The sequence below is a fragment of the Phalacrocorax aristotelis genome, chromosome Z, assembly GCF_949628215.1.
Source record: "Phalacrocorax aristotelis chromosome Z, bGulAri2.1, whole genome shotgun sequence".
Classification (NCBI taxonomy): Eukaryota; Metazoa; Chordata; class Aves; order Suliformes; family Phalacrocoracidae; genus Phalacrocorax; species Phalacrocorax aristotelis.
In genome coordinates this window covers 55,560,122-55,576,236 of record NC_134311.1, presented here as the reverse complement: position 1 = coordinate 55,576,236, position 16,115 = coordinate 55,560,122, and the positions used below count along the sequence as shown (strand labels likewise).

Genomic DNA, 16,115 nt, shown 5'->3' with positions numbered 1-16,115 from the left:
ACTGCCAGGCAGCTGGAAAACACATGGACAAGATTACATGTACAGATATCAGAAAAACACTGCTCAAAGCTACAGAGGCAGAAGGAGTTCCCTCCTGAGCCTCCGCTCCCATTACTGACTCACAGGTATCTAATGTAACAGTTTATTAAATACACAGAAGAGCATATGCCAAATTTAACTACCTGAACAGAAGTCATTACATAGGCTACTAAGAAAAAATGGCTTTAAAGCACCGAACACCTATTACAGGTGCTCTGTTATTAAGGTATTTAATACATACGGGTCTGTTACACAGGAAGATGTTTATCTTTGTATAAGAATGTTAAGGCTCTGAGCAACACAGCTCTCCATAGACTTTCTTTCAAAGAGCACAGTCACAAGCAACTAGCATATGTCCCACCACAATAAAACCAAAGGACCTTAGCCTTCTTCTATGGCTCAAGTTAAGGGAATTCCATCCATTCCCTGAACACTTGCTCCAAGAAAGGACTCTGGACAAAACCAATCACTGCAAGCACTCAAAAACCTACCACAGCTGTGAACTTGGAGGGCAGATTCACTTGAGATAGCAGACTAATACACTTCATTAAATTATGAGGGCCTTCAGTATGACATTTTTCAAATCTTTCCAACATTAAACTACTCTCCCCCTCCCTTAAAAATGGCTACATCTCTCCTAATCTAGTTGCTACACTGTCTGAAGCATGCAGGCACAGATTTTCATACAGAAATACACATGCATCTTCTGGCCAGAAGACAGACATTATCCCCTCTCACAAGGACCACACAGGATCTACAGGGCCACTGTTCTGGACCAGATCTCACTGCCAGAAAGTGTAAACAGGGAAAACAAATGAAGTCCATTAGCATGGGAGTGTTGACAACAGAAGTCCAGTAAAAAGACATCCTGATGTAAAATTAAAAATGTTTGCTAAACCAGTCTTTCCCTTGAGGATTCTCATAAAGCCTCATTCCTGTGTGTTCACGCTCCTGAGCTGTCCTCCTCCCATTTCCTTGAAAAAGGTTTTATTTCAGTCTTGTTCATCTGCTACCAAGTCCAACAACATCTATTTACAGAAACTGAGCACTATTACAATACATGGACCTTAGGAATATCCAAGGGAACAGCAATGCAACGGCAACCACAGCCTGTGCTGCTGGAGTCAAGTGTCAGAACTGCTTGATTTCACAGTCTGTCAAGTGCCAACACTGGCAGAAGGCTGTAGGATGCCCACAAAGTTTAGAAAAAGTCTCATTTAACCACACACACAAGGTAGCTTCAGCATTCAGCAAGTAACCACATGTACTGCCAGAATATTTAACATTTATTTTTCTTCTTATAGGTATACATATCCTTTACTCTACTTCTAAAACTCAGGCTTTCTATAGTACCATCAAGCGAGGCTTTAGTAGAGACTATACATTAAAAGACATTAAGTAGTTCTGACATTATCTTCTTGTATAATGATACAAGAGCATGGCCATCTCTTTTCTTGATAAGTTCTTTAACTTTGGAAAAAAAAAAAGAAAAGAAAACCACCCCATCGCTTGTTTCATCTTCAGTAATGTTATATGTTATGTTCAGTCCAATGTTTGGAAGAACAAGGAGACAGAGTAATGGACCTGAAAGAAGTATATGAAAATCCAACTCCAAACAATTTCAGTTAGCTTCAGGTGTTGCCATCTACAATTACAAACACAAAATGCAATTTATCAGCTTATTGCCCAAACACTTCCACCTACATTTAACTGCTAGTCTCACTGTTGCCAGCAACAGTTCACTTAACTCCTTAATAAAATTGTAACTGTTTATCTTTGCATACTTTGCTAGCTGGTCATCTCAAGGCACAAGAGGTTTCCCCAAGATTCAGGTACTCAAACACCTTTAAAATCCTAGCTCCTTTCTATGATCTAGCCAGTTGACCTTAAAACTCTTTGCTAATAAACCCTCAGTCTATGTTTGTGAAAAAAGTTGCAAGCCTAAGGAAGCACTCGGACTGATTAATCCTGAAGAGGCAGTGAACACCAATTAAAGTTATTTCTTTTCCTCCCTATCTCCACTTACCTAGTCCAAAATCCATTAACACAGCCAGGCTTGAAGGCAGCTTGCAAAAGGCTACACTGGTAAGTAGTCTGGTTGGAAAGTTTGCTTAGTTTCCACACGCTTACAGCCAGGATTAAATTTTTTATGTGGGCTTTAAGAAAAGCAATTTTTTGAACAGGCTGTTTGGTCAGATTAGCATATCACTTGGAGGCTCAAGGCATTCAAAATAATATTGCACATTCAAGCAGGTGTTTCCAACAGGCTTTCCTTCTCCAGAGGTTAATTCATGAGGAAACAACTAGTAAAGCATGAAAGGTTCCTCTGTCAACTTTATGCATTCACTGCTTTCTTAAATAAAGAACTTGTGATTTGAATTCTGTGTATTTTGACATATTTACTACTTGATCCATTCATTTCACTGGAATTACTTTAAAAAGCAAACAGGTTATTAGCAATATGCATTAATAACCTTCAATAAAAAAGCCAAGATTTTACCATATGGACACCGTTTCCTTACATTTTACCTACTGTGACCTCAGTTCAACTTAACTCAAGCAGAATTTAAATGAAATAATGAAAAGGACAGTTTAATATTGCCAGGCTAGTAAAATACACCACTTAACTATGGAAGATGAAGAAAAATTAGCACCTACAGCGCACCTCAGTAGCAACCCTGTAGTTGAGTTTAGTCAGAAGAAAAATGCTAAGTCTCTTGCCTACAAATATCAAAATTATTTCTTGCATTAGAAAGTTTATATTTAATTTTCCTCTGGAAAGAATTGCAGGTATATCAACAAGTCAAACACATACACACACCTACATAAAAGGAGGAGTGACTTGTGGAGGGTAAAAGACCTTGAATATTACCCAAAAAGGATCAAAAGCTCATCTGAAAGGCATTCATCCCTACACAAGGAGCTGGAAATACAGACACAATTTAATGGCAAAAAGAGACACGCTTGCAGCATTCTGCTGAACCCCAAAGGCAACTTTCATTATATGTAGTCACACCACCACCACCTGTGGCTACAACCCCACCCATAAATATTTGTGAGTCAACTACAGGGCAGAAAGCCAGTGCAGAAGCGGAGCAGAAGAACAAGAAAGAGGAGCTGGAAGCGACTGGGAGAAAAGGCATGGCAGATACTGAACTCATCATGGTGGCAGCAGGAAACCCAGATTCAGGTTTGTCCACACATGTTGATGTTGACCCATGGCTCTATTGCACTCCTACCACTGCCAGTTTAGATGCTCTGCTGTGCAAACAGGAGCTAAGATCACCCTAATTAAGTTGTTTGAGAAATCTTAGTCAGCATGCAGGACCAGAATAAAGTACAAGGCTTACTGTGGCAAAGGGGGACTCTAGGACTGAAGAAGATAAGCATGTCTGACAAGAGCCACTGATGCTTCACCAAAAGGCAAACTAGTTGAAGTCCACAAGGAAGAGCATAACACTAAGGTTTTTGGCCACTGTCATTATTCTTTGGTAGAAATTCAAAAGACTGATGGCCATTTAAACAGTAACCAATTGAGGTAACACAGGATTTTTTGCTGAACCCTGTCTGGTTTCTTTTTCAATCTTGACAGTGTCAAAAAGCTCATCTCCTTTACAGACACCAGAACAGTGATTGATAGGTACACTGGTAGTAAACCCCTACTACCTGGAGGCTACTCTTAGATGTGAGAAAAAAGGAAGACAAGAACAACAGGGACAGGGGGAGTGAGAGACAGGGGAAGGGAAACCCCCATACACCTCCTGAAAAAGGTCCAGCACAATATTCTGTTTGGGAGGGAACAGTTACCAAATGGATTCAATATTCAGATCATTGGGAGGCTGACATAAAAAGCTGCCTACCAGCAAACTCACAGTACAGTTACCACCTGGAAGCAGTGTAGTAAGGTGTAGCTTAAAGAACAGAAAAGGAAGATGACAATCAGGAACACTGAAGTGAAAGACAAAGACAACCAGAAAAGAAAGCTGTGTCTGAGTGTCACTGAGTAACTCAGACAAGAGCTACATGAGTGTCAGAGTCTGAACCATAAGACTCAGGGGGACTGAAACACCCATATAGGAAAAGCCATAAGCAAGAACATCACTTATGCACTGAGTAAATTTGAAATCACCATGAGAAAGACTGCAGTGTAGAAACCCTCAGCCCTGACATCTAGTCTTAATGCTTCCTTTGACAATTCATCATCCCCTGCTACTTTTCCAGCCGGTCTGTTACAGAGTCCTTCTTCTACAACGGTCCAAACAAATCATGTCCTTCACTCTCTCCATACTCTGAAAGGAGCTCTAGAAAACACCCGAAATATTGCAGCACATTTTTCCTTCAAGGTACAAACACAAGCATGTGCAAAAAAACCAGAAAAGTATGCATGTCATGAGGTTTGCAGCCTTAAACTTGGAGAACACATTTCCCTCTGCCTTGCTTTTCATCCCAAATAATTATTACAGTCACAATATATTTGAAGTTTTGAACAATGACCTTTTTTTAATCTTAGTGGAGAGAAAAAACCTCAAGCACTAGTGATAATACACCTGAAAATTTAGTTTGCACCTACAGACTCATAGAATAAAATTGAACAATTTTAATACAAAGAATAGCTTAAAATTCACAAGAAGATAAAGAAATGCTATATGATGCAGAATACCAACATATAGTTATTTTAAGTTTAGGTGCTCTGCCCTGGGCACCCAGAGGCAGAGACTGAACAGAGCCATGGCAGTTCCTGCACCCCCCCGACATTCCCAGCTCCCCTCTGAAGGCAAGTGAGCTTCTTGTGAAACAACCCCAAAATTGCTGTGCACTCAGCAACTATTTCTGCAGCTGAGATGGCCCAGCACAAGTGGGAACAACAACAACAAAAAAAAAGGAGGTGCAGCACCAGCCTCACAAGCTAGGATCTCACCCTACAACCCCTCGGCCTTGCTGACTGTGCTGGTCCATACAGGTGCAGAAAAGCACAGGGGATGGAGATGCACTTGCTTCATGGGTGAGATGATATGTTCTTGCAGAAAGAAGACATACTCAGTGTTTCCATGCAGGTGACCAGCTCAGAGGTGGTCCCATGTCAGCAATGACCTCAGTTATCACCTGAAGCCTGCTTGGCTGCCTCCACTCCACAGTAGGTAAGCAAGTGCTTAAAGAGTTATTGGAGCTGGCACCAGTGGCTTCAGGGTAACCTTCTCCCAGTGCTCCCTGCTAGGTCACTTCAGGAACACATCACACAGACAGGCAGACATTGATTCTGGGGCAATTAACCACATTGCTTCTGGACAACTCTGGCCCCTAGTTCTTATTTACATACATACCCAGTAATAAGAATTATTTTCTTCCTTCATCATCAGGAGTTAGAACCATAGGAGAGAACAAAAGCACAAAAAAGATTTAAGTTTCTAATCACAGACCTTAGCAAGGTTTGAAAAGAGCAAACAAAACCCCACCCTTTCACTCGGTACATCCAGTACCTAAATATTGAAAGTCAAAACTGCTCTGAGTGACAATGACACATCTACCATCGTACATATCACTGCAGTGAGCCAGATAGTCAGCCAGATGTTCCTCCTAACTCATCAATAAACCAAGTACTTCCATTTCCCAAGTAAGTTATGACAGCTGCACTCACAAGATTATTTTTCACCCAAATCATGCACTCACAAATTTCTATGTCTAGCTATTAGTTCTACTAAATTTGTATTTCCTCCTAAGTGACACAAAACTTTGTCAATCTCATCTTGAAGAACTTAATTTTTCAGGTTACTTGCTTGCATCTACTCCATAGCCCACTCCAAAAAGTGGAGATTGGATTAAGGCAGCAAGTACTGACCACAGGACATCCTCCTCACTACCTTGAATCCATTTCCCCTAATGGAAGCACCACAGTGAAAACATTAAATATCAGTCATGAATAAAACATCAAGAGCATATCAGACGCATTGTGTACACACCACAAAACAAGCATTCTGCTTGAAATAGCAATACCAAGACCACTGAAATAAAGGAAGCATAACTAGCTTTCAATCACTGTTATGGCAACCGTAGTACAAGCGATGCACATAAACTTAACATCAAATTAAGGTATGTGTTTGCAAGTATTGACTTCTCTACCCAACAAGGAAATTCACATCCTCAAGGGCTGAGCGCTGACTTTTATCGTCTTTTACATAGCTGCCATCTGTTTCCTTTGTTGAAGCACTACTTCAAAAATCAAGGCTCTTACTAGGGCTTGTAATGGGTCTTCCTTTAAGCTTTGCCCTGGTTCCCAGCTCAAGCCCTATGGTCATCCTCCTTATAATAAGGCATTTACAGCTGCTACAGGGAGCAGAGCAGACTGAAAAAATAGCTCTTCCATTGCCAGTATCTTGCCCAGGTGAGTGTCATTCTTGTTCTATATGGGAACTATTTCTGTAGAGATCCAGTATCACAACAAGCCTTGTTCATCATCAGTATTTCTGCTTCTCCTGGCCTGCACACCAAAGACTCAGTGAGCACAAATGAAATACTTCTACTTAATTGGTAATAGTTTTCATGCAAATTATCAACTTCCAAGAAAGTCTATACTTTATAACTTGAGGAAATTGAATAAAAATAAGTCAACTAGATGTAAATGTGCCTCTCAAATGTGCCCAAGAAGCTAGTGCTGACCAATTCTGCTACTGCTATAGAAGCCGAAAAGTCTTGACTGCTTATTTCTTCATCCTTTTGGGGAGTCCAGATAGGCCTGTCAATGGGCAGCATTTACAGCCTGGATAGAAGCAGCCTGCCAGTTAGCACCCTCCCACTGTAATTTTAGGAAAAAGGATGAAGATGAATGTAACAGAAATCCACCTCTATTTTCATCAGAAGCCCCTGTAAACATTCATGGAGCTACTTAATTTTGTTTAAATGTGGCAAAGAAAAGGGGAAACTGCTCAGTGTTATTGCTTATTGCCATGGTTCAGTGTTATAGGAAACACCAGCCCTTGTTTTGCCTGTTACTACCCACAATACTAAGAAGTTTGATTCATTTTGTTCTAAAATAACTCACACATCAGTGAAATCTTGAGCAAAACCATGTGGTCTTACTTCTCGTGATCTGTATGAAGACAGAAGTTGGAGCAGAAGCAAGGAGCTTGCTCTGTGTGTGTTAAAATGTGCATGTTTTCCGGAGCATTCTAACCTATTTGTTAAACATCATTACCATAGTCAGAGGTCATGTAAACTCAAAGCAGCAGGCAGTAATGTCCAATCCTTGCAGGTAAGCTCTCTACCCACCTTCAGTGGTCAGCTGCCATACAACTGGTTTTGCCAAAACAGATGACCATTTTTCCTTGGTAAAAGTTCTGTCCCAGATTCATCTAAACATAATCCCTGCTCTCCCCAGGACTCCTTCATGTTTCTTTTCAGTTACACCACTGCATATCAGTGTCGATATTTCAATGCATTATTTATTCTGCTATACTGTATTGAGAACATATGGAATTTAAGAGTTGTTTACCACTGAAGAAAGGCCAGCCAGCTATTGATTGGGTGAATCGGCTGGCCTTGAAAAACTAAAAACACCCAAAATAGGCAGCACATACCACTAGTCACATCCCATCCCTGCAGTTTTGAGGCCCTGCAAGTCAAGAATAATTTTATCAGCAGAAAAGGGTTAGAAAAGCATCTTAAGTCTTACTTCATGTACAAAAACCATTCATTTTCCTTTCTTGTTCACAGAATCTAGTATTTAGACAGTTTCTTACAATTTTCTTACCACTGCGGCATTGCGTGGCAAACACGCCTTTACTGACACTTAGGGCTTTATGAAACTAAAGCACTAGAGACAAAATTCCCTCAGAAATATTTCTGTAACTCAAAACTCCCGGGGTGGCAGGAGAGCTGAGAACAGCCCCAGCCCTGGCAGAGAGCAGGGTACTGGCACGGTGGTGGCACTGCAGCAGAAGCACCCAGGGGGACACCATGACACACGCTGCTCCTTTCCATGTGCCCCAGTCCACATTCATGTGCTGCCTGCACATTTTGCTGCCCCACTGCACATGCACTTTCCAGATCTATATGTGCAGCAGTAATGCAATTTAAATCAACTCGACCTGCCATTCCCCCAACTGCTTGTGCTCATCCATGCTCCAGCTACTACATCATGTTGGCAGACCTGCCTGCGGTTCATGCTGCAAGCCAGACCGGGGACTTAATCCAGCCAAAAATAATCCCATGGAAGGAGTCGAGGTTGCTTATTCCACCAGCAGAGCTGACTGAAAGCACATGCAAAACCACAGCTTCAGGGTGCGGTTCCAGAGCAATTTAAGCACATTTAAATTTTGGCTGCCACAATCCCACCTGGCCAGTAAATCCCTCCCACCTCAGGCCGGCAGGCACAGCTGTGAGATCTGCAGCCAGCCCCTGCAGAGGCCTGAAGTGACTGCAAATCCAGCAATGCAAATCAGCTCTGCAAGGAGAGATTAGCCTCCTGGCAGATTAGGTCCCTGTACCATCATATGAGCATTGGAAAGAGATGAAGACCACAGCAGCCTGACAGAGAAGCTGAAGGCACCTCAGCAAGTTCAGGTTGCTGAAACATCACCAGCTGCAACAAGCTGCAGCAAGGGGGGAGCTGGGATCCCAATGTGATTAACACCAGTTAAAAACAGCAGCTTCTATCATGAAAAAAGCTTTTGCCCTATATACAGGATAATATTTTTAGCAAAGTAAACTTGTATCCCTGTTTAGTTGTCAAGCTTTTTACTTTGTTTCTAATCACTTCAACTAGACTATTAGACACAGATATACCCTGTACTTATCTATGATTCTCCAAAACACCTTTGAAACACCCCCTTAAAAACAAATAAAACACTTACTGGCCTATAGTTTGACATTACAACCCTGTGAAAGAGTGGCAGCCTTAATGAAGCACAATTCTGTACAGAGTTTGGGCACTTCCCATTCTGACTGCCCCTGGATTAATATGTGCCGTGCTCCTAGAAGCTGTGAGGCTACAATCCTGCAAATATAAGCAGTGTGCTGAGCAGCTTTACAAATCAAGCACGAATGCAGGAGGATACCCTTAATTTTCAGGAGTAACAGCTGGTAGAGGATGGATGGCATGCATGACTACATATTTCCCAGTAGACTTTGAAGCCTAGTAAGAATCAGTTCAAATACCTTGCTAGATGCCATGAGAGCTTTTACTGTACTTTGAAAGAAGCAGGTCAGAGTCCACAGGGGATGACTGGCGGAGACCACATCCTTTGTCATCGACTTCAGCTGAAGCCACGGACTGCTTAGCCTGATACACCCAAGCCAAGAGAAGCACCTGGGATGAGGGCAGTAGTTTCTGCCAGCTTTGCAGCCCGTCTGGCAGGTCCTTGAGGTAGAAGGTCCTTAGGGGCTGGCAGTGGTTTGCCAGGAGTTGTGAGCCAGTGCTGTAAGGTGCTCTTTGAATCTGACTCCTGAAGAATTTATACCTGTCTGGCCTCTTAACTTGGGCAATAAGCGATAACAAAGAACTGACATATTTCCTCCAGGTAAGTGTTTCTTGCTCGTGCATACTCATTGGAACAAAACAGTAATTTAACACTGAAATTGGCCACCAGCACAGGTTCTTAATGGCTGTTTATTTGCTTACTCATTTCAAAAGGTATTTAGGAGCTGTGCAGAGTTTGTGTGAACACCACCTGATTCAGTATCTCCCTTGATACGCAGCAGGGAAGTTGGTCTCCAAACCAAAGCATTCTTTTCCTCTGCTCCAGAGACCTCCATGTGAGAACCATGGCCTCATCCCCTCCCCCTCCTGCCACATGGCCCAACCCAACACCCTACCAAGACCCTTGGCCACCACACAGCGCTCTGCAGGCACTGCCTGCCCCACCAGCCCCTCACCACCATGGACCAGGCTACCTTTGGCAAGTGCCATAGCAGCTGGCAAAATATAACTAAAGCAGTGCCAGGGGCAAGGTCTTGGTCACCAGCACAAACCTGCCCCTGTGCCAGGTGCTCAGCAGACCACTTCTCCCCCAGCTGTGAAGATAAGGCAGTAGTGTCCTGCACACAACCCTCTTCAAAGTCCAGCTGGCACCAGTCTGAATGTGACGTTGTTTTCTGAAGGTGAATGCAAGCACCAACATGCGGGAAGTGCTGACCTATGAATGAGCTGTGCAAGACCCAGCTTGTGTCCAAGCCCATATCATCAAGGATCTGTAAATGAGGTGCCCACATCAGGCACTCCTCCCTGCATGCCTCCCCTCCCAAGGATGTGGGCATCCAGCCTCTGTCCTCCCTGATTGTGTTCCCCAGGATGGGGTGGCCGTTGCTTCTTCCCCATCCAGCACCTGCACTTTCATTCCACAACATGCAGCAGTTCAAGGGTACCTGTTCCAAAAAAAACCGAAAAGAGCCTGAACAAGGGAAGCAAACACAGCAGGTTAATAATTTCCTGCAAGGAGCGGAGCACAGGAGTGTACACTCGCTTATCAACCCACTGAAATATGACCCACCAGTTCTGCCTATCACTGCCAGCCATTTTTTTTCCACCTTACATGTAAGCATGTTCCTAGTAAATCATATTCAGCTTTAATCAGCAACAGTATCAAGCAAATCTTGAGCTAGAAAAACTACATAACTGAAACATCACTTAGCAGAAGAGGCAAGCTGCAAATCTGCATACTTCCTATTCCCTGCCTCGAGTATTGGTCTTGATCTAGCACACTCACATGTGCTATAAAACCCGTTTCCAGCACAATATTAATATTTCCTGTTTCAACAACATTCAAGTAGCTTGAAGCATGCTGTAACATAGCTCGGTCCTTTCTTCACCAAGAGACTTCAGGGGAGATGAGCCTGCTTTGTACAAAAAGCACACAGAGAACCACTCCTACCAAATGAATTATATGCACTTGGTTAAACAAAGCAGTTAAACTTTTCAAGTTCTCATTCAGCAGTTTAATTATTAGCAACCTACAAAAGGGTAGAAGAGATAAACAGTGTATTTGGTTGCCAAATTACACCCATCAATAAAAAAAAAAAAGAAGAAAAGTGTTCTCATAAACCACAAGTACTACAAAAAAGCATACACCCAAAAGAATATATATGCATAGGATACAGTTAAGCTTTTTTTTCTTAGCATTAAAAACCCCATCTGTTTTCACTTAGAAAAATCCTATGGAACTTTTGGTAAAGGATTTTTCCCCCCTCTTCACTGAAAAATAGCCATTTGTCTCTCTGCTTTTAATAGTCATGCAGACAAATTTATAGTTTCTGAAGTTAAATGCTTTTCAAAAGAGCCACCAGTTTGCAAGTTTTCACATCCTGCCAAAGTAAGAAGCTAGGTGCAGTTTCATAGAGAGGCGTAGGCTGTGTTTCACTTCAGGTTTGCCCTGGCAGGGCAGCTCTCCCTCACAAAGTTTCACACTGCTTATTTATCTCATCTCGTCTCTTAACTCTTAGTGCCAAACAGAAGCAGTCCTGTGAGCCAGGACAAGAACCACAAGCAATGCTGTCATTGCTGGATACCAAAGTCAACCTTCCCCCATGTTTACCCATCCATGCCCAGTGGAGCTGGCTTTCCAGCTTTGGCAGGAAAGAGGAAGACTTCTTTAGCTGCTTGTCTCCAAGGGATGTGTCTGATGATGCTGAAGCATCTAGTTTCTCTCCCAGTCTGTATACAGGGACCTGGTGTGTATGTTAATTCAGCTACTCTGAGCATGGAAATGCCTGAAATCCTTCACAAATCCAGGCACTCATGGCCTCACTCACTCTAGCTTTATTACATTCCTGGAAGTGTGGTGAAGCCACAGACATTTCTTACAAAACTTAAGTGTTCATTTCTGCACACAGGTTTCAGGGAGACCTAGCTATTATGGACCTGAGAGCATTAGGAAAAAGGCATTCTGAGATCCACCACTGCCTGATTTGCCATCTTCGTATGTTCAAAACTTCATATTTAATCTGTGAGGCATGTCCAAGATTTATAGTTTTTCTCTTCATAATCCTCAACAGCACCAAGCATTTCTGTCATAAAAATGGCTCATGCCTTGAGTTGTATTACAAGTCCCAATTCTCTGCAATTCTGTGAACCTCTACATCTGACTGTGCTGTGATTGAGAAATAAAGCAGGCAAAAGCTATAGCCAGACTGGAAACTAGCTATGTAAATTCAGTTGCAGTATGCCTGCTAACTTGGTTTCTGCTGTGTAAGTTGCTTCCTTGTACATGTATGAACTCATTTGAGTTGGTGATGGACACTAATATCTGAAAGACTCAGTAGACCACCAACAGAAATTGCTTCTGCATCTTAAACTATTGATAGCATGCAGAATTGGAGGCACCCTTCAATAAGCAATCCAGGAAGCCACAAAGCTTTGCCCCAACAGGCAAAGAAAAGGCTCAAAGACTTTGCTCTGAGATCCTGTTTCTCCCACGAATCGTGCTCATCTTGAATTAGCACCTACCCAGAAAGGCATCTTCTTCTTTGGTTTCATTCAGTTATTTCCTGACTTCTGAGATGAAAATTATCAGGCCTAATATTTTTTTTCCTAGATGCATATCTCTGAGTTAATACATCAGCAAAACTTGGAATGCAAAGAGTTTTTAAGTTAGGGATATGTCTTCCCAGTTACTCACTTTGTGCTACAAGATCTTATGCCCAGAGACGCTTTTTTTCCCCAGTAGTATCCATCACGCTACAAAATGTAGTCAAGATTTGCATATGTCTTCCCCTCTAGTTATCAAAAGGAAATGCTCCTGATCACCATGTACTGGTTCATATATTTCCTAGCAGAGAATTATCATAGTAAAATGCTAACCTTCTTCAGAGCAACACACAAACTCTGCCAGCAGCCTGAAGCCAAAGTCAAAAGTCCAAGTTAAGTTAAATGTTTAAAACAGTACTAGGTCACTAAAGCAAGGAATCTTAGCAATTTAATAGCCTGACTTGGACAACTCATTAACTCTTATAGGAAATCCAGCACAGATGTGGGACCAACGTAAGGGACTGTTTGCCAATGATCCAAAGTGCAGTGTTAGTTTTACAGAGAAAATACAATGTATGATGGGCTTCATAATCGCTCAGATAAAGCTGGTATAAGTTTCCTAGTTAGGAAGCCTTTTCTTTTTTTTGGCTTTTTAAGATGCACCTTCCCTCCTGCTCCCAAAGTGGCAGACAAATACAGTGTAGATAAAGTGTATTTGGTTTTCTAGGAACAGGCTAAAAAACCAAACATGCACCCATACTTGCGATATCTCTACAGACAAGGCTATGGTTTGTTCTTCAGTGTATGGAGTTCTCTACAGAGTCCTTTGGTGTATTTTTTTAAAAAATATAGGCATCAGCCTGGCATACCTGAGGAGCCTTTGCCCAGTCTCTTGAAAGGAATGCTATCTCAAAGGTTCCTGCAGCAAAAACATCCATCCCAAAAAAGAAGGATGTAGTGCAGTATAGCAACCACAGCCTCTCACTCAGGGAAGGACAGAATAGCCACTGGAGCCTGAGCAAACAGGCAGCATCAGTCAGAAAGGAGGTGCCATCAGAAAAGCCAAGAAGGATGCTATCATCCACTCCTGTCCCTGGGACAGGAGATCAAACAGCAGGAGAGTGGCTACAACTCAAAACACCAACTTCTCCCTGGTCATAGCACAGTGTAAGTACGAAAGACAGCTCTTAACTTCAAAACTCTATTCAGCATCCTTAACGTGGTCATTTTTTCCCAAAATAAATAAGGCCTGAAACTCTTAAAATACTCTGAGTAGCTCTGGGAATAAGGTAAATCATCCTCAGTGCCCAGGCAGGAGCCAAGGCACAAAGGATAGGCCCTTTGCTTTAAGTCAAAGCCTCATCTTTGATCATATTGGACTTTACAGCAGACTAGCAAGTGCCACATGTCCAGACTCATATATTCTGATACCAGCCAGATCTGATCTGCGCAGGGAGGCCCCTGTTGCTGCGGGGCTGACGGACACACTAGGTACATTTGAGGAGTTTCTGCATGTTAGGCAAGTGGACAAAGCACCAACCTGGGGCTGGTGTACCATGCAGCGCATTGCCCAGACACTGCACTACCATGCAGGCAAAGGCACAGCAAGCCGAAGTGACTGGGAGATTGGCTTCACAAGCAAAATATTCACCTTTGTTAACATACTAGCATGGGCACCCAGCCTACATCTCCAGTAATCACTCCAGAAAAAAAGTTATCAGTACTGGCAACTGTGAATACACCTCCAAAAGCCTCTCATCTACCTACTAGGTAGTACAAATAAAAAACAAAACCTACAGACGGGGTCCACAGACAGCCCCAACTGGTAGGCATCAATAGAGGAAAATGCTCAGGAGGTCACAGCATCCTCCAAGCTGCAGGTCTCTTTGCCAAGCACCACCTTTTCTGTCCTCTCGGGGTGGAAGTGAGGTGACCCCTAACATTGTCAAGGAGTTTTGTGCTTGTTTCAATAGAAGAGGTTTCAGAACCGGTTTAAAACAAAGCTGCTATGCTAAGACCTGGGAAGCTGCTCATCAGACCACAGGATACCAGGGTTGTTGTGAGCTTTGCAAATAATTTGCATGTTCATATTTTGCGAGGTCTGAAGTGTCAGAGATCTAGCCAAGGGCTTGCACTCCTCTGCCCACACAAACTGGGAGAAAACACAGCCCGGTGCAGGATCCTAGCAAGGCACCGCAATGCTGAGAGAGCCCTGAAGCAGGAGGAGGGAAGGTGCTTCAGGGCTTTTCTTAAATACAGTTTGGGGAGCAAACACGCCTCCTCTGAAAAGAGATGCCTGGTACCTACACAGCTTTATTATTTAAAGTGACAAAGTTTTAAGCAAAGTTATAAAATTAGAAAGCAAAAGTTTACAATTTTATATATTTTAAATTCGGTTTTTATAATTTTATAATCCGAAGGTTACAAAGTTACAGTCCGAAACTATAGTCACAATCTCAAGTTGTAGAGTTACAACCCACAGCGATACCTGTAACACCGAGTTATAAACTCCAAAGCCCTAGCTCTAGCCTAAAAACTCCAAGTTGCAATACGGAATTACAGCTACAGTCCAGTTCAGCAAGTTTCAGAACAAAACCCAGCCCCACAAAAACCTGTTCGAGACCCAGCCAGAGCTCCCTGCGAGTTAACCTAAAACAAGCCGGCGCGCTGCAACAGAGTCTGCTGGGCGGGTTTTATTTTCCGTCAAGTCCCTCTCTTAATATTAAACCAAGAAAAGCCGGCAAGGGAGGGGAACTTGAAAAAAAAAAAAACAAAAACAAACCCCAAAAGGGAACGAACAGCCCCCCGCTCCCCCCGACCCCACTCACAGCCGTAGCAGGGCCGCTGCAGGGGCGCCAGCTCCTCATGGTGCATCCTGCCGCCGCCGGGAGGGACGGCGCCGGCTGCCGCCCGCCCTTCTTATGCGCGGCCCGGGCCCCGCTGATTTGTTGCCGCCCGCGGCCGCGACCGCCCCGCGCGGGACCGAGGCCACCCGGGGCGGCTCCGCGCAGGGCCGCGGGGCGCCGCCGACCGGGAGGAACAAAAAACAGAGAAAGGGAGAAAAACAAAGTAAAAAAGGGAAGGAAGGAAGGAAGGAAGGAAGGAAAAAGAAAGGGAGGGAGAAAGAGGGGGGGAAGGGGAAAAAATGAAAAAAAAAAAAAGGTAAAAAGGAGCAAAGCACCCTAAAGCCAAAAAGGCAACACACACACACACACCCCCCCCAAAAAGAAAAGGGGGGGGGGTGGGTGGAAATCTAACAAAAAATCTCCATCCCCACAATGGGAAAGGTCAAAGTGCCTCCCCTCTGCCGTTTTGGCAGTGCAAGGTTGTGAAGAGGAGCGAAAAGTGAAAAACCAAGGCCAGGGCTCACACCTGCCATTTTGCTCCTTCGAAAAAAATCATCCTCCACAAGCAGCGTTGCGTTTTTGCTGTGCTGGGAAGCTACCAGTGCAATCTGCAGGGCACGTTCAGGGTGAAGTGTGCTTGTGCAGGCCTGTCCCATGTTGATGCCTCTTTCCGAGTTGTTTTGGAAGAAAGCAGGGCATGTGCCTGTTTCTGTGGCTTCCCTGCAGGGTGTCCCTGGACCTCAGAGGGGGCTTAATTTCAGGCACCAGAGCAACAA

At 43.4% G+C, this 16,115-nt stretch overlaps 1 protein-coding gene across 6 annotated transcripts in view; it reads right to left on the bottom strand.

The window, feature by feature from the left end:
• IQGAP2 (IQ motif containing GTPase activating protein 2) overlaps positions 1-15,425 on the bottom strand; it is a 129,519-nt gene extending 114,094 nt beyond the window's left edge. For all 6 annotated transcript variants that reach the window (XM_075079308.1, XM_075079310.1, XM_075079312.1 and 3 more), the window contains exon 1: positions 15,322-15,425. In XM_075079308.1, coding sequence (XP_074935409.1) covers positions 15,322-15,367 — 46 coding nt within the window. In that variant the 5' untranslated portion in view covers positions 15,368-15,425. The remainder of the gene's footprint in view (positions 1-15,321) is intronic.
• Positions 15,426-16,115: the final 690 nt, after the last annotated feature.